The sequence below is a fragment of the Rhineura floridana genome, chromosome 14 (genome assembly GCF_030035675.1).
Source record: "Rhineura floridana isolate rRhiFlo1 chromosome 14, rRhiFlo1.hap2, whole genome shotgun sequence".
Classification (NCBI taxonomy): domain Eukaryota; kingdom Metazoa; phylum Chordata; class Lepidosauria; order Squamata; family Rhineuridae; genus Rhineura; species Rhineura floridana.
In genome coordinates, this window is record NC_084493.1 from 36,240,159 (window position 1) to 36,259,230 (window position 19,072).

At 40.8% G+C, this 19,072-nt stretch overlaps 1 protein-coding gene across 2 annotated transcripts in view; it reads right to left on the reverse strand.

The window, feature by feature from the left end:
* The window catches only part of VPS13C (vacuolar protein sorting 13 homolog C), a 225,398-nt gene that overhangs the window by 60,895 nt on the left and 145,431 nt on the right, over window positions 1–19,072 (reverse strand). For both annotated transcript variants that reach the window (XM_061595881.1, XM_061595880.1), the window contains exons 50-56: window positions 17,584–17,813; window positions 16,664–16,756; window positions 8,648–9,013; window positions 8,239–8,328; window positions 4,194–4,349; window positions 3,159–3,423; window positions 2,380–2,540 (exon numbers count right to left, since the gene is read on the reverse strand). In XM_061595881.1, coding sequence (XP_061451865.1) covers window positions 2,380–2,540; window positions 3,159–3,423; window positions 4,194–4,349; window positions 8,239–8,328; window positions 8,648–9,013; window positions 16,664–16,756; window positions 17,584–17,813 — 1,361 coding nt within the window. The remainder of the gene's footprint in view (window positions 1–2,379; window positions 2,541–3,158; window positions 3,424–4,193; window positions 4,350–8,238; window positions 8,329–8,647; window positions 9,014–16,663; window positions 16,757–17,583; window positions 17,814–19,072) is intronic.

Sequence of the window (19,072 nt, forward strand, 5' to 3'; positions counted from 1 at the left end):
CTGGGAGAGAGGAATTCATTCATTCATTTCATTTATTACGGTCAATGACCAGCAGGGAGAGAGGAATTGGTGATTCCACGGCCATAAAGGCCACTCAGCCAAACACTGAAATTGACTGGGTAGGCATGGGGTGGACCCCGGCAACCGCTCAATTCTCCCTTCACAATCTCCCATGCAAGCACTCCATACACTCTACCAATAATATAAGAACGTAAACGTAAATTGAAAAGGAAAACACATGCACACACACCAACAGAAAAGGGAAGAGGAAAACAAACTCACAGAAAGATGAGTGGCAAAGAAGAAACTAAGGGTAATTTAGAAACCTAAAGGACCCTCCTGTTCACAACCAGAGACAGGGTTGAACTGGAGGGCATGACGACTTCTTCCCCTGAAAGATGAGGCAAAATGTTCCAGAAACTGCCTGTCTGTCCAGTAGGAGGCTTCATCCCTGCAAGAGAATGTCCTCCTCTGCCAACAGGTAAATAATGCCTTCACTGGAAACCCATCTACCTGGACATTATAGAATCATCATCCAATAGGACAATAGTACAATAAAAAGTGGGACACCACTCAGGATATGATTATAATTAACTAATAGCACAAACCACTGCAATATCCTATATCCTGTTAAAATAATAATTTTAAAACTAGAGCCAGTGTGATGTAGTGGTTAACGTGTTTGACTATGACCTGGGAGACCAGGGTTCCAATCCCCACATAGCCATGAAGCGCCCTGGGTGACCTTGGGCCAGTCACTGCCTCTCAGCCTCATGAAAACCCTATTCATGGGGTCGCCATAAGTCAGAATCGACTTGAAGGCAGTACATTTACATTTAACGCTCATTATAAAAAGTCAGAATCCCACCCATTTATAATTTAACTCAACAACAGAATTGACAGCCCCCTTCTACCTGACATTCTTTACCCACCTTCATTAGTCTAAATCATGTTGGCAGTCAACCATATGGGATTTGACCCATTCCTTTTTAATAGACAGAAGCACAATTAGAAAGCTAGCTAGGGCAAATATGATCCTATGACCCTGGGACCAATAAGCCCTCTCCGACTCAGTCTCTTCTGTTTCCCCAACCACTTTGCTATGAATTTTTATCGAGGGCAACTATACAGACAGCACTGTAACACTACATGTTCCATGGTTTCCATTGTTGGCTGTCCACATTGACACCAATGCTCCTCAGGGGATCCCTCTCAACCATCCTAATGTAAACACAGAGGAAAAGTTATTCATTCTTGCCAAGGTGATTTCTCTTTGGTGCTCTGGATATATAAGATTTGTTATATATAGAAGAAGAGAACTCCAGGTTCAATAAACACCCAGTTTTAAGTAAAAGAGAAATATTCTTTGAGTATTAATCTCTGTCAACACCTCATGAAAATCTAAATACCTCACCAAAACCAAAGCTTTCTTTTCTCCCTACATTAATTTAAAAAACAATGTAATGATAGTATAAGAACGTTGAGAGCTGATGCTGTGCAAGCAGTGCTGCAAGAGGTATTATCACTGAATATAATAGTGGTTGCACAACATCTCTTGCCAGACACCCACTGGATTCTGCTGTTGTGCTATGAACATAAGAGCCTATTGGATCAAGCCAAAGGCCCATGTAGTCCAGCACCCTGTTCTCGGAGTGACTTAACCAGATGCCCATGGGAAGCCCACAAACATACTAAGAACAGGGCTCCCACTAAAATGTTGTTGCACAAGCAGGCTACCTCAGCTGGATATCACCCAATGAGAGGACTGGTATCACCCAACCAGATGATACCAACTTAGTGACTGGTTTAACCCAGTCACTGTGTGGGATACTGATCACTGGTTCCCCACCGCTAACTATTTTGTATCTGAGCCTTCCTAACAATTATAATATTCAATTTACCATAATTAATAGTTAACAATTCTTATGTACAATCAAAACAAAAATCCCTTATAATCGTTCTCAAACCCACTTGCAAGGAAAAGAAAAGGACTATATCATCAGCTTACAGCAGGCTTATTTTCCCCAAATATTCTGGACTACTGGAAGCACTTGATAAAATATTGTAAAACTTATTACATATAAAACAATAAAGGAGCCAGCAAACAACCTTGATGCATCCCCCACCTCCATCCCTCAAAGTTGAGATGCTATTTGACAATTCTCTAGAGTGTCCTACCTAACCTTTGACTGAGATTTGGGTATGGAGCCTTACAATTAAAAACATCAATCTACTATCTATATTTGTTTGGAACAATTTCTCCCAAAGATGTTTCATCCTAACCAAATCAAAATCAGCCTGCAAATCAACAAATGTATTTTAATATACATATTTCAGAACACAATAATCATGCTTTTAACATGCAACTTAAACATTTACCTGCAGAGGAGAGCGTACAGTAATAACTTTATTTCCTTCTGCTGCATCTATCTGTACTACAACAGAATCAGAGTGATCACAGTGAGGATCTCTTACATTGTGCAATCTTCTGCCTGGTTTTGCTATGGGAATATTTGCCACTTCTGTGTATCCTTGAGGTCCTGTTTTACAACAACAAATTAACAACTAAATAAATTCCACCCCGAGGTGTGTTTTTTTGAAAGGAATACAAAACAATTCTCAGTCCCCAAAGGAGGTTATGTACCATCTTCAGTTTAAAAAGGATAATCAAGTGTCAATCTACTCTTCCTGTGATTGGATGAGACCTATGGTATGAGAAAATGTTCAGTAAGATATGTCCTTCCAATGGAAAGTAAACCTTCCCAGGAGAAAGATTCTGACTCCTGCTTGAGGTGTTTGTTTTTTATCTGCAGATTTTTTTGTTTTGCTTTTATCTGCAAGAGAAGCCAGCCATCTGCACTTTGAAGTGGTACAATGATAAGAGTGCTGTATCTTGTGCTTTTTCTGCATGTGTGGATCAATTTCAATTTAATGGGAGACACTTGACTTGAAAATCAATATTGATACTGAAAACTATTCTTACTCAGAATTGTTTCTGTGTTAAGCACACACATTTCTAGAACTGTGAACAGTACAGTAAATGTACTTAGCCATGAGTAACATACTCCCTACCAGTGTTCAGTTTGCCTTGTTTTTCCTCCAGATACACCCTTCTACACACACACACTGCATTTCTTCATCACTTCCTTGCAACTTACCAAGGCTCAACGTGAAAAGGGAACTCTCTTGGCGATACAATGCAGATACCTTTCCTCTGTGTTGGGTCTCTAATGTGGAATATTCCAGTTCCAAGTTCTGACCAATTCCTAAGTCATGAATAACTTCATTTGTAGCCAATCCAACAACCTGAAGATTTCTGCATGTATGGACTTCAAGGGGAATGCCCAGAGCATTTTTCACAGTAAAAGGAGCCCTGTCTTTTAATGCATAGTCATACGTAGAGGCAGCTCCTTCTGAAAACCCCTAAGATAAAGCAAACGTTTTTAAAGCATATATGAACTGTGGTGTGTGAATAAATGTTCTTGGTTACTTCATGTTCTTAGCAGAGACAATTAAAGCTACTTTAGCTTAACAAATATCTAGCTCTTAAAGATGCCTTTTTTAAGATTCTGAAAAAAGAGGTAGGTCTCCTTTAGTGTAAGCTACCATACTAATACTTATTGCGACAGAAAATGTAAACTTTAATTTTTTTCTTCAATAACTTAGAAATAATAATTTATTTTAAAAAAATACTTTCTAGACCATTTAACATTAAATATATATCCAAATAGTGTACGATATACAATAGCATATAAATTAAAAAATACAGTATGAAATAATAAGACATATAAATAAAAAATGGTAAAATACAGCAAAAGTACTACAAAGGATGAAAAAACCCAACCTTAGGGGCCAGGAAAGGATGAGGCAAAAAGATATGTTTTTCAGGAGGTGCTTAAACTACAGAACATCTCCTATTTCGCTAAAAAAAAAATGGTTTCACTTAACCAAGAATCTGAATCCCAACGCTCTCCCTTCTACCTTTTTTTAATTTTTTGCCTCAAAGGCATTCATTTGCAGTGTGTTTGGTATAAAGGAAAATATTCCCTTAAGTCAGTAGCTAAACTGAAACAGAAAGAGAAAAATGCCACCTCAAAATATGTATTCAAGAATTATCTGGTCCCTGGGGATGATCCAAATACCACTTAAAAGAGCTTGATCACAAATAAGCTAAACATAGTGTGTAGAATTACCTTAGCTAGATTGCTAAAAACAGCAAGACAGCATTTGGATATTGTTATATTCATTGTATCCTTTGAAGAGATATTAATGACACTTTGAGGTTCAGGTAGAACTATGAAGTCATCTCCTGGCAACAAACTTTTATCTTGTATGGGGTTAGTCTTCATCTAAAGGAAACAGAAGTGCTATTAAACAATTAGGATCTTTGTTAATTGAACGGTGGAGGCACAGTTTTAAGATGCTATCATTTAGGTTTGCAATTTTGCTTTAGACAAAGATATGTCTTCCATGTCAACAGATGTCTAGAATATATAAGCATTCCACCAAAGCAGTAACCACTATGAACTAATTATACTTGAAACTTAAATGGTGAATTCGATAAATGTAGGTGAAGATTAACATAAATTTCATACATGTATCTTAAGAAAAAAGATTTTGCAAACCCTTTATGTAAAAAGAATTTAATGCTTATTGTAGAACCATCTTATTTATAATATATAAAACATGATTCTAAACATGGAGCACAGAAGGGTGTAAATACAACATAGCAGTGGTTCCCAAACTTTTTTCCCCACTCACCACTGGAAACTTGCTGAGAGAATTGATGGACCACTTAATGATTTTTCTGCCTGTTGTAGCAATTGTAATGAGCTGTGCTACATGCTTAAGATTTTTCATTGAATTATTGCTTCCTTTGTTTCTTATATACTTAATTTTATTGCATTACAGTTTGAATTCCATAGAATTCAAATTGTAATACAAGAAATAAAAGCAATAAAAATACAATTAAAAATCAATATTAATATTTAATGCAATGGATGTGCTGTCTCCCATCTTCCATCACAAATCCAGACACACTGTGGACCACCTGAATGAAGCTTGTGGACCACTGGTGGTCCGTAGACCAATTTGTGAACTCCTGCAACAGAGTATTTTAATAATCCCAGGAAGTTGTACCAAGCATTTTTAATAAACTAAAATATGATGGTTCAATAATGTATTTAATGTAAAATTTTAATTTTATTTTGGTATGTGTTACTGTTACTTATGCTTAAGGAACCCTGAAAGTCTGTTATTTATTTATTTATTTATTTATTCGTCGCCCATCTGGCTGGTTGTCCAGCCACTCTGGGCGACGTACATGATAAAAAACAATACATTAAAACGTTAAAATTTAAAACCATAACAGTAAAAACCTAACCCACCCCAAAAGCCTGCCTGAAGAGCCAGGTCTTCAAGGCCCGGCGGTAGCTCATCATAGAAGGTTGTACGGCAAGGTACAAAGTGAAGGAAAGAAATAATGAGGCTGTATCACTGAAAAAAGTCTAGGATAAGCAACAGCTGGCATCCTTCCCTAACCTGGCTGGGACTGGTAGGAGTCGTAATCCAAAACATCTGGAGGGCACCAGATTGGAGGAAGGCTGCAGACTGGAGGAAGGAGAGTGTTGAGGAAAGGATCAATGAAGTGGCGTAAACTCCATGGAAAAGGGTGACAGGAGCAGAAGAGCTATAAGACACTCTGCACCAGTGGAATTATGGAACCGCTTTTAGGTACTTGAGGATGAGACTGGAAGACAGCCTGAAGCCTTACAGGAAACCCCACATGACAGTGAGTGAGAGGCTGAAGCTCAGTCAAACAGAGGCAATGAAACCATACTCCACAACAAGAAGAGTAGTAATATTAGGAGACTCGCCGCTGTATGAGATTGAAACCCAAGTATGCCAAGAAGACCCATGGACTTGCCAGGTATGCTGTCTCCCTGGAAGACGGATTAAAGAAGTTGCCAATTCTCATAAAGCCCACTGGCAACTATCCCTTTCTTCTCACCCACGTGGGAACAAATGATACTGCCAAGTAGAATTACAAAGAAATCACGTCAGGCTTTGAACCTCTAGGAAGGAAACTCTTTGACACTTTGGGGCCCAGATAGTTCTCATCCATTCTTAGTACTTAGAAAAGGAGCAGAAAAGGAAGAAAAATACTCCAGGTGAATGACTGGCTACGAAGGTGGTGCTGATGTGAGAGATTTGGATTCTGGGACCATGGGCTACACTTTCTGGAAGATGGACTGCTGGCAAGTGATGGGTTGCACCTCACAGGTACTGGGAAAAATGTGTTTAGTCACAGCATGGAGAACTTCATCAGGAGGGCTTTAAACTGAATCCTATGGGGGAGAGAAACGTAAACTTGGAGGTAACAATTAACAAAGGCTTATGTACAGTAACAAGAACTGAGAAAACCGCTCTGCTGGAGCCCAATAATAGTCTTCATAAAAATGTAGGAAGGAAGCCTGACCATAAATCACATGGTCTTTGATGTCTATTTACTAATGCCCACAGTATGGGAAGCAAACAGGACAAGCTTGAACTCTTAATACAGAAGGGTAAATGCGACTTGATAGGAATAACTGAAACTTGGTGGGATGACTCCCATGATGGGAATACATCAATTGAAGGATATAATTTGTTCAAAAAGAACAGAAGGAATAGAAAGGGAGGCAGAGTCACACTGTATGTTATATATGTTATATATCCCTGCACAGAAAGACAGGAGGATGAGCTTGGTAGCCCCATCAAGAGCATCTGGATTAACATATATGGAGCAAGGAATAAAAGGAACATGGTGGTTGGAATCTACTACTGACCACCCAATCAAGGAGAAGACAAGATGAAACTTTTGAAAAACAAACTGCCAATGTTTCAAGGAGGCATGAGTGGTAGTAATGGGGGACATCAATTACCCCAATATCTGTTGAGAGACAAATTCTGCCAAACACAGCCCCTCCAAGAAATTCCTGACTTGTGTTGCTGGTAACTTTTTCCTACAGAATGTGGAGGAAGGAACTGGAGGATCAGCTATCTTTGATTTCATTCTAACCAAAAGAGATGACTTAGTGGATGAAGTGGCAGTTACAGGACCTTTGGGGGAAAGTGACCATATTATAGTTCTTGATTTTAAAGGAAGCAGAAGCTGAGTATAGGCATATACATACCCTGGACTTCAGAAAATCTGATTTAAATAAACAATGATAAGTAAGGCCACATGGCAAGTGACTTGCTGCCCTGGGTTCCTGCTGGGAGAAAGGGTGGGACATGAATGAATGAATGAATGAATGAATGAATGAATGAATGAATGAATGAATGAATGAATGAATAGTGAGAAAAGAAGTCCAAGATGGGTGGGAGTTCTAAAAAAGAAAATTCTAAAGGCATAATTGCAAACAATTCCAACAAGGAAAAAAACTGTAAGACAGCAGAAGCCACCAATGTGGCTTCACAAAAAGCTTACAGATGACCTGAAAACAAAAAAGGACATATATAGGAAGTGGAAGGAAGGCCAGGCCACAAAGAAAGAATACAGACAGGTAGCACGGAATGGCAGGGATGGTATAAGGAAGGCTAAAGCTGAGGTTAGCAAGGGATGCTAAAATCAACAAAAAAGGTTTCTTCAGGTACATCCATAGTAAAAGACAGAGAAAAGAAATGGTGGTACAGATACTCAGTGAGAATGGTAAAATGATAACAGAGAACAAAGAAAAGGCAAAAGTGCTGAATTCCTACTTTGGTTCAGTCTTCTCCTAAAAAAGTGTCTACGATCTTCCTGGCAAATGTGAAGTACAAGTTGAAGGGGGCAGGGTTGCAGTTTGAGATTGACAGGCAAATGGTCAAGGAATACCTAATTACTTTGAACAAGTTCAAATCTGCAGGGCCTGATGAACTGCATCCTAGAGTTATGAAGGAATTGGCGGAACATCAGGAAAAACTTCCTATTAGAGTGGTATGAGAATGGAATCAATGACTTAGGGAGGTGGTGGGCTCTCCAGCACTGAGACATTCAAGAGGCAGCTGGACAGCCACCTGTTGGGTGTGCTTTGAACTTGGATTCCTGCATTGAGCAAGGGGTTGGACTTGATGGCCTTATAGGCCCCTTTCAACTCTATTATTCTAAAAAGCATGACAGAAATACTCCCCTCCCCCCCAGCTGGTGAAAAACAGCTAGACAGTAACAACATGTGAACTTACAAATTAATGAAATTTTTAAAAGTGTTTGCTTACTTCTAACTTTAAGTTCCACTGACTTCTTTCGTTATCAACTCGCTCAATAAGGGGCTCCCAAACTGCATACGTTTCATTGTAATAGTGAACCTGGGATACAATATTAAAAACTTAAAATCCTTTAACATGAGCTTGATATTGATTTACCACATGTAAATCAAGCATCATAAAAACTGAGAAACTAAATTCTACATACACATGGAACAAGTACCCTAAAAAGAATTTACAAATATAGTTCAAATGATCATCAGATCTAACAATAGCGACCAAGTCTCAAACATGTTTTTTAAACGTTTTTAAAGATATTTTAGTGTTGTATCACTTGGTTGCCACCCTAAGCTCAGAAAAAGGACTACACAAATTTAATAAATAAAATATAAAGTGCCAATCATTTTTTACATTTACATACCTCCAATGTCATGTCTGCTCTGGCAGCCAAGAGAGAAGACCAGTTTTTCACTGTTCCTGAAAATGTGGATTCTGCTAACAGTAAGGGAATAGTAGAATGCCCCAAACCACATTCCAGAGTGACCTGAACAGATTTCACTTCAACAACCAAGTTTTCCTTTTTCTCACACTGCTCGTTATCTCTGAATGTTTCAGTCGCTTCTGTGGCCATGTCAACACCAAGAAACCAATAGTGACACTGGCCAACAGACTTGATGCCCCAAAGATCCCCAGTATTGCAAGGAGTCCCTTCAGATTCTTCATCCTGTGGCTTTAATTTCATGGCAGCCATGATAGTAATTACAGTATTGAGAATTATTGGTGAAATCTTTAAAAGGAAAAAAAGCTAAATTAGCATGTTTTACATGCAAAACATAAACATAACAATGTGCCTTCATAGCAACACACAAGCATTCAATAAAGTATGTATCAACTGGCTTGCACAAGTAAAGTAAATTTAAATTGAACATTGGTCACTTACCATGAAGGAGCCTTCTCTGGCAAACTCTGTGAGTCAGCCATCGCAGGTTTGTCATTTCCCTTTAGCCCAGGGTGGGGAACCTTATCCCATCCCTTATCTGCCCATCCCTGGGGGGCCAAATTTAACAGGTGGGTGAGGTGCCCACCTATCAATCACCTAACATCATAGTGACACAAGTTACACTATGTTTTGCAGCCCCAACTGTTGGGGCTTCAAAATGCAGTATGGAACTTTTTGCAAAAGGGCTTTTAAAAATCCCCTCGTTGCACTTTGGCTGCACACACTTGTTCTCAGCAGGATTCAATTCTCAACCAGGGGCTTGCTTCGCCAGTGTGTTCCCCACAGGGAATATGCTTGCAAACAGCCCCCAGGAGGACTCAATCCTGCCCTCCTGCTGGTGTCACTTAGTGACATCAACTGATAGACAAGTGGGCAAGGTTGGGAAAAATGGCCTCATGGGTTGACTAAGTTTTGCCCATGGGCTGAAGGTTCCACACTGCTGCTTTAGTCCATGCAGGAAATCCACATTTTAATTTACATGTTCCTCCTCTCTTTGCAGTTTTCATTCGTGGCAGGGTACTTGAAGACCTTCTTGAAAACTCTTACATGAATATAGAAAAAAAGAAAGTAGACATCAGACAGAAAACAGGAGTTAGATGACATATCTGTGTGTCTAGGATATTATGAGCAAGTGAATTGTTTGAGGATATGGTCATGGCTGGCTCACATAATCTGCCAGAAAAGGCCCCTTCACAGTAGGAGACCAGTATTCCATTCTCATAGCAGCCACATGAGCCTGCCACCACAGCACCTAACAGAGCCTGACTGAATGTTGGCTGGGATGTGCCTAAAGGCTACTTGTTGAGTGGGAAGAATACTTTGTAACACATGCCTCCCAAAGCCTGCTTCTGCATAAGGATCTACTTTGCAATGGCATATAAACATAGAGGCTGATGCCCAAGCGGCTACCCTACGGATGTCCAGGACACTAGTGTTGGTTACCAGAGCTGCTGATGCAGCTGCTGTCCTAGTGGAATGTCCTGTGATGTGTCTAGGTGCATGTAACTACTAGACCTCATACGCTAAGCAATGCAGACTTTGATCCACTTTGCTGTTGTTTGTGCCTGTGCTTTCTTGCCCACTGAGGAGATAGGCTATATGTTTGCCTGAAAGTTTTTGTTCTCTTGATATACATTTTCAATGAGCTCCTGTCATCTAATATGTGCCATGAGCACTCAGTGGGATATGAAGAATGTGGACAAAAGGAGGTATTTGCTTTTGTACCCTGTGAAAAGGATATCTTTGGGATATATGTGGGGTCAGTTCTTAGGACCACATTGTCTTTTTGGAATATGCACAGCTCTTTCATTACTGATAATGCACTGAGTTCCAAAACTCTCTGGGCCAATGTAATGGCCACCAGGAACACCATCTTTAACAAGAGTAAGTACAAGAATATTGATCCTATGAACTCAAAGGGGATCTGTTTCAGGGCCTTTAGAACTGTACATAGTCTCCACATTAGGAACAGGTATGTTGAAAAGTGCAGCTCCCCATAGGAACTTCTTCACATATGGATGAGAACTGAGCAGTCTGCAATATGCCTGGGGTAGTATGGATGACAGAGCAGATACCTGGCATTTCAGTATACTTTTAAGTATAGTGCTTAATGCTTGCTGTGTGAATGAGTGTGTGTTTGTTTTTCACTTCTAACAAATCATTATTTTGCTAATCAATATTATCTGTCTCTGCATTACTTATTCTAGTAATAAGGTTTGCTGAGGCTCTGCACCTATTCCTTGTGAGGGGTTGCTGGGAACTTGGAACCTTACCCCCTTCATTGGTTCCTGAGTTTTCAGCAACCTTGTTTAACCATAACAAATTCTGCTGCTGTGTTTGTCTCACCACTTATGTGTTGTGGTACTGCTGGGGCTGTGTATGTTTCTACCCGACCCATCAGATCTCCCTTCTCCTTCTGGAGAGACCAGAATTGGGTGCCACCCTGAAAATAAGGTGAGCATTTATGGTGACATTGTCTACGAGGGCCAGTACATGTTTTTAAAGTGTTTGAGAGCTAGATGTAGTATCCTGAGTTCCAGTTAATTTCTGCTGTGCTCTCTCTTGCTGTTGGACCACTGGCCTTGTCCCATGAAATTCTGGCAGTGATCCCCCAGAGTCTTGAAGACTGGCATCTGTCATAAAAATGACTCTCCAAGGACATTTAAAGGGAGTGCATTTCATAAGATTTTCTGTGTTCAGCAACCAGAAAAGTGAATACTTAAGTGAGCTTCTCAGGACTATGGGGATCTTTGGATTGGATACTATTTCCAATTGTCATGGAAGAAGCAGCCATTGCATTACTCATGAGTGTGCCCATGCCCATGGTACCAAATCCATAGAGGACACCATCAAGCCCAGTAATTGGGCCAGGGTCATAAGATCCACAGTCTTCTCTAGCAAATTAGGCACTTGATCTTGCTGATTCTGTCTGGTGCTGGTGTCAGCCTACTGCAATGTCTATAGCAGCACCTAGGTGTTGTAGTTGGCATGAGAAACCACTTGGCTGTATTGATTAGGAATCTGTGACTCTGCAGGCAGTGTAGAGTGCAGAGTGACAAAGACCTGATCACTATATGTTCCAGAGATGAATAAAAGCATATTCCTTGGAGGCATAAGTGTACCACCAAGGCTATCATCAGCTTCATGAGTACATGAGGTGCCAAGGCCAGGCTGAATGGCATTGTCTTGCATTGGAAGTTTTTGATGGAATCTGTGAAGGGAGAAAAATATGGGAACATGCAGATATTTTTCCACAAGGTTTACTGACGTTAAGAAATTGTGTTGCTCCAGCGCCTCTATGATGGATCTGAAGGACTTCCTGTACTGTAAGAACTTGTTGAGAAATTTCTGATTTAAGACAGCTCTCTAATCTCCTCCTTTTTGGGCACTATGAAAAAGTTTGAGTAACTACTGGAGCCTTTTTGTTCTTTCAGGGCTGCTTTCACACTGCACTTTATTCCGTTATTCCAATCACTTCTTTCCTGGTAATTTGTGCATTTTATTTGATCTTGCACGCAACATAAAAGCTAGTTCTGTATATCTAGTGAAAGTTTAGTGCTCATTTCCATGAAAAATGATACCAGAAATGTTCAGTTTGCAAGCTTGGGAGCCCGGAAAATTGCAGGAGTTTGTGCTAGCTGCAGCCACTCATGTGACAGGCATCCCGGCATGCAATGCCTCCCTGCCTTTTAGACACATCCATTTTTGGGGGGTGTTTTTTATTTTTTTTTATCTGATGAAAATTGTACCAGTATTCTGGCATAGGCACAGGTAGCAGCTTCCCTTTCCTCCTTTTTCCACACACACCTCTGTGTCCAGACACTTACGTGTACAGTGAATTACGGGGAAACAATAGTGTGCATGTGTATAATGGGTGAGGGGTGAAAACAAGATGTTGTTTGTTGCACCAGCGTGGAAGACATTTCCACAAAATGCTGGTATATTGGTTGAAAAAGCCACAGATCCTTAACACAACAGGTGGTACAGTGTGAAAGGGATTTTAGAGATTGGAACAGAAATATTACCATTTCAGTCTGCAAAATTGACATAATAAGCCCCATGTGTGAAAGCAGCCCAGTACTGGCCCTATCACCCCTACATGTAGTTGGCTCTCAATGGTTTGATTTACTATGTCTGACTTGCCCAGAGATTTGGAGCCTGGAGATGGATGGAGGCTGTCTGGAATGGTTTTTGTGAATTCTAATTTGAGGTCCTGAAGGACTGTTTGAGTTACCCATCATGTGTCTGAGGTGGAGTGGAGCCAAATGAGGGTCAAGTTCTGCAATCTTTCTTTATCCTTGTGTGTGGTGGGTTTCAGACACTGAACTCTTATTGCCCTTCTTCCCTATCCTGATCTGTTCCAAGATTAGTTTTCTGAGTAAGAACAGGCAGTCTCTGGTAGCGGTAAAGAGGTCTTGAGTTGGGCATCCTTGTCCCAGGAAAGGAGTGCCCATGAAACCAACTGTGCGATCGGTCTCCACAGTAGGAGTCCTAAGCTGATTCATAAACTTATGCTCTGAAGCATAGAAACTTGTTAGCATAATTAATGCCTTTTTATGTTGTAAAGGAGAAGAACATTCTGATTGTACCATGGCTTTCAATGTGGGAGGAAGGGGAATGCACCTTGAAGACGTCTTAAGAGTCAGGAAAAAATGTGGTACACTTAGATACAGGTTCCTGTGACTTTTGAGGATCAACATTTAAATCTAACGCAGCCAGCACCCAAACCCAGAGCAGTTGGTCCTGGCCAGGCACAACCCGTGCCTCCCTTACCAGGGCTGAGTTAAACCAACACCAACCTTGTGAAGTAGATACACTGCCACCATCCCTTAAGCCTGGTCACCCACTCTGGGCCACAGGGAAACCCAAAGTGCCAGACATAGACCTGCCAAAGATTTCAAAAGACAAGAGCCAAAAGTTCACACCTTGTCTTAGAGCCTTAAGGCAAAATACCCAGTTATACGGTAGTCTATGGCTAAATGGCCAAGGTGCTGGATTCAGAGCCAAAATTCCCCTGCACTGAACGTACACTGGTAAATAAGAAGTAGTCTTTATTAAACTAAAATTATAAGTGCAAAAACATAGCAGCAAAATAGTTCCTCAAAGCAAACACCCAGAAGGTTAGGTAAAATACAACAGTACAGAGGGTTCAAACACAGGACAAAATAACAAATCTGTCTAGCCTATTCTATACTTACACATAATAGGAAGACAGAGAGAGTGATTTCATGGTTCCACATCTCCTCCAGAGATGTATGGCCTAGATAACATTAGGAAGATGGAACCCCAACAGGTAACACCAAGGAACATTGGGGGAGAAAACCCCAAAATCTAAGCTCTACTTTTATTGTGAAAAACCCTGGCAACTGCCAGAAATTAATTAGCCAATCAGAGGGCTTTCTGATGATGAAATCTTCCAGAGTTTTTACACCTAATGGACACGCAGTTTCCCCAATCTTCCCAAATCTGTGGCCTTGAGGTACCAGCCTCAAGCTGATAAGCAGGTGTTCTCACTGCCTAATTAATTGGATTCAGCTGTGGGAACTGACAGTCTCATAGCCTTCTACAGGCCCTAATTCAGACAAGATGTTTCCCCCACAATTCCCTGCCACAGAACCATCTTTATTAGCAAACTTCTTGACAGAGGTAAGAATGGTGGAACAGTCTTGTGGAAACTAGCTCATCAAAGTCTGAGTCACCACTCTGCTCACCTTCTTCAAGGTCTGGATTGCTGCCAGTGTCTAAATGCTGATCAGTAGTTGAATGCCCTAACATTTCTAATAAACACCTTAATCCTGCCTGACCCCTCGCCACCTGAAGCACAGTGGGAGAAAGCCCCCTTAAATGATGCCCTGCTCCTGACAGATGTGTGGCAGGTGTGTGTGTGGGGGGGGCGTTTGCTGACACATAGCCTGTAGTAGCCACAGCAGAATCAGCATTAGATCTTTAGGTGTAGGGGCCCCAGCCAGCTCAGAGAACATATTAGTCAGTCTCCTGTACTTGCTGCAACCAATTAGCCTACAGGAAATTTGGAAAATAATACTGTTGTGGTAGCAGGGCCTGATGAGGGAAAAATAAACTTCTGAGGCAAAATAGCTGCTGAAGCAAGTTAGGCTGCTGAGGCATACGAGGCTGTACAGCAGGGGAAAGAGGAGGGAAGAAAGGCTTGAAGGACCTCAGTGAGGGTCTTGCTCGGTGGAACTGACTGAGAGGGTGGAATTTTGTCAGGGAATGCTCTTGCAACAATGGAAGAGGGCTGAGTTAGGAGGGGGGAGGGGTTTCTCTCACCCATAATAGCACAGTAATATGAGAAGAGTTATATTTTTCTCTGAGCCCGTTGGGGCAATGGAGACATGTGCACTTACCATGCCAGAAGCACAGAGGGCACAGGGACTAATGCTGCTCTGAATTGCCTCTTCCATAGCTGCACCTCATTTCCCACTCTGGTCTGCCTCTGCAGCCATTTGAGCAGCAAGCACCTGGTCAGGATTGTGGCCAAGTGGTAAGACTTCAGTTACTGCACCTTCTGAAGTGCTGGAAACAAGGGCCTGTGAGGAAGAACCTTTGCCCGGGTCTTCCAAGGAAGAAAATGGCAGACACAAGGGAAGCTTCACAAATGACAGCAGTCTAAACACTTTTTATTTGGATGATTGCTGTGGCTACTGCTCAGCACTACCCCAAAACCGAAATGCGGCTTTTCTTCTTTTTTAATAAAGGCACCTTCAAGCACATCTGAGAAACAGGCTTCCCCATTGCCTAAGAACTGAAGCTCTTTACCTCTGGTTCCTGAAGCAGATGCAGCAGAGAAGTGGGGGAAAGAGTCTAAGCGAATTTTTTTAAAAAAATATAGGGACAATTAGAGAAAAAGTAAACAGAAAAAAGGGGCATGGGAGGAGTAAAAAGCATTAAACAGAGCAAGAATAAAACAGCCAAACTTAGCGAGGAGAGATGGAGCTAGACCACAAGAGTATGCACTCTGAGATGAGACAGGAAATGGACTGAACCTCAACAGAAAGGGAGGAGCAAAATCTTCTGTTGAAGCTTAGACATTTCCCGTCTCCAAGCTGCAGGGCAGGGAGTACAACCTGTCTTGGAGACCCCTGACATACACGACAGAAAAGTGATATTACCATTGACTAAAAACCTTCTTTATCTACCAAATCCGATCAGAATTGTGCAGCTGCAAATCACTAATCACTACTAAAAATTGTTTGTTCCGATGGAAACAAGTAGATCTGGGGAGAGGTGAAAAGCTGAACCCACATTGCTTCCAGCAGGGGTACCTCCTCTAGCGACTCAAGGTGGCTGCAGCTCCCACAGTGATACACAATGCTTTAAGTTAGTTGCTGCCAGCCCATTTTGCTTTGTCATCAGCGTATGGCCTGGAAAAAGATTTTAAATGTATATGAAAAGGTATGTATTATTTATTTATTTTAGAACACTTGGAACCCATTTAAAATTTAAAAAAATCTCTAAGTGGTGTACAAAAATCAATACAGAAATAATAAAAAAGCATTATAGGAGCAGAACAGCAAAATATCAGATCAGAATATATCAGCTTCAGTAATCAAGTTCAGTGGTCAGGGAAAGGCTAAGCAAATAGAAAGGTTTTTGAAAGACATCTAAAACCAATAACAGGAGGGACCTTCCAATGCACCATAACGAAGAATATTCTAAAGAGCAAGGGGCGGCAACAGAAAAGGCCCACTTCCGAGTCACTGCCTAACAGTGGTGCTACTAATAAGGTTCACTGAGATTATCGACATGATCTAACAAGTCTATATAAGAGCAAGGAATCTTTCAGGTAACCTGGTCCAGAGTACAGAAGACTTTACATAGTACTAGGACTGTTTAACCTACAAAACATGGATTTTAAAGTCAGTGACAGGGTTTCCTGGAAATACAGGAAAAAATTGTCTGACAATATGGTTTACTAACCTTTACAATGAATTCTTCTATCATCACCGACACATTCTGCATTCCTGAAGTATGCATCATAGCTTCCATAGTCAAAGAGCAAGGCTGTACAATCTTAGAAAACAGAAGCATATTGTTAAAAAAGCCCCCAATTATTTTTTAAAAACGCATGAGTTTTTTCCTTTTTATTCTGCTTAATATAAAAGCTAATGCTTTGTTAAAGCATCCTATTCTGCAGTTTTAAAAAAGGACTGATAGGAAAGCATGTGTTTTATATTGCATATTTGTTTTAATGTTTTTGATTGCTGTAAACCGCCCAGAGAGCTTTGGCTATGGGGTGGTATACAAGTGCAATCAATCAATCAATCAATCAATCAATCAACCAACAAATCAACCAACCAACCAATAAAGCAGTAATTAAGTGTAGCCTTCCACAATGACAACAGGAACTGACAAATTAAGGGGCAATTCATTAGAAATACAATAGCCGTGCAGAACATGGAGCAATAAAGAGGCAGAAACCACAAAGAGCAAATATCTTTATTGAATGGAACTAACTGTCAGGGAAGCTTACATAAAGGTCTCATCCATGGCTAAGAGTATAGCCAGATAATGTAGCTCTACACCGATAATGTAGCTCTATTATTAAACAACATGTGGAACCACCTTTTTCTGTCCACTTTCAGCCAACTTCAGAGAAGCAGTGTCTCAGCAATGCTAATGGGCTTTTGAGTGAAAAGGATTTTGGATGTAGTCTCTCTTAGTGCAGCCTTTCCCAACCAGTGTGTCTCCAGATGTTGTTGGACCACAACTCCCATCAGCCTCAGCCAGCATTGCCAATGGTCAGGAAGATGGGAGTTGTGGTCCAACAACCTCTGGAGGCACACTGTTTGGGAAAGGCTGCTCTAGTGTATCAAGTATAGTTACAGCATAGAACTTACTGTTGTAATATTCTTTTCTTCTTTCTTTCGGAGGAAAGGACACGCCAGCACTTTAAGGTCATGCACTTGAGCAATCATATGTTGTGCAACAGGGCTAGTTGACAAACTCATATCACATTGAAATGAAGCTACTAAGGCAGGAGCATCAGCCCTTGTTAAGTTTGCAACAAACACAATTTCTGGTTCCATGATCCGTACTATCATCATCATGCTAGGCTGCAGAGAGGTATCTACAAAAATTTAAATTTAGTTCATTGTTGATTAAGCAGCTAGCCACAATAAAATAAAAAATATACATATAGAATAAAAAATGACATCACCATATACTGCTGTTTTTACAACATTTAAAAGAAAAGCAGGCACTGATTCACCACCCAGAGAAACACAATGAAAACAATGTCATTCCCCAAACAATGGAAATCAAAATAAATGTTTGGTTTATTGTCTTCATTGCAATGCTCATAAAAGATACTTAAGTCCAAAGGACATTAGAAGGTGAACATTGATTTTCACAGCTGAAAAGCTCTTTTTTTGCAAGCTTGCTTCAGGGGTAAAAAAAAAGGAATATATATCTCCAAAATTACTTGATTGTACCTCTTTCATCTATAAGTAATGGGTAGGATTCAAAGTCTGTGTGGACAGAATGCTTCCCAATCAAGGATCTTTTCCTCCCCACTGCAGCTCACTGAAAATGGAGACTGGCACTTACTGTGAATTGGAGCTTGCTGATTATGTTGGGATGCATTATCTGCACTCAGCAGGCAGGGCTTCAAGACCCCAAGTCTCCTCCTCCAAGGGGAGGAATCATCCCACTCTCCAGAACAAAAACTGACAGAGCAGGACAACTCATCAACCCCAGTGCTACAACCTCCAATATGGAGATTGTGTTAACCAAAACCACTTACAGCACCATACAGACATGGTAAGGAAAAAGGAAAGAGAAGGACTGTCAACAGACCACTGGGAATCACACTCTGACAATAAGACAAGCAAAACATCATATGTGGTATGTAAGGTGGAGGCCACAGCTCTATACCTGAGCGCCCACAGATATAAGCCAAACACTCCAATACAGCAGAGGAATAGTAAGAAAGGGCCATATGCATCCCAATATAATCAGCAGACTCCAATTCATGGTTAAGTACCAATCCCTGTATTTGCCTTATTATGCTGGGATGCATTATGTGAATAAGATACCACAGAAGTAAGCTGTTAGTACAGAGTGGGAATTTTCTGCTCCCTTACTATATCCTCACTATTCTCTGCAACACCTTCCTGCCAATTGCTGCGTCTGATGATGAAAATAAATCTAATTTATAAAGCTTTATAAATGTATGAGGAGAGGCCCAGGGGTCCGCCTTACAGATATCCAGAATTGGGAAAATTCCTCTGAGAGCAGCCAAAGCTGCATGCCTCATAGAGAATGGGCAGTCGCTTCTTTGGGAGGCTTCCTGTCCAAGGCCAAGTACGCCTGAGTAATGGCTCCCCT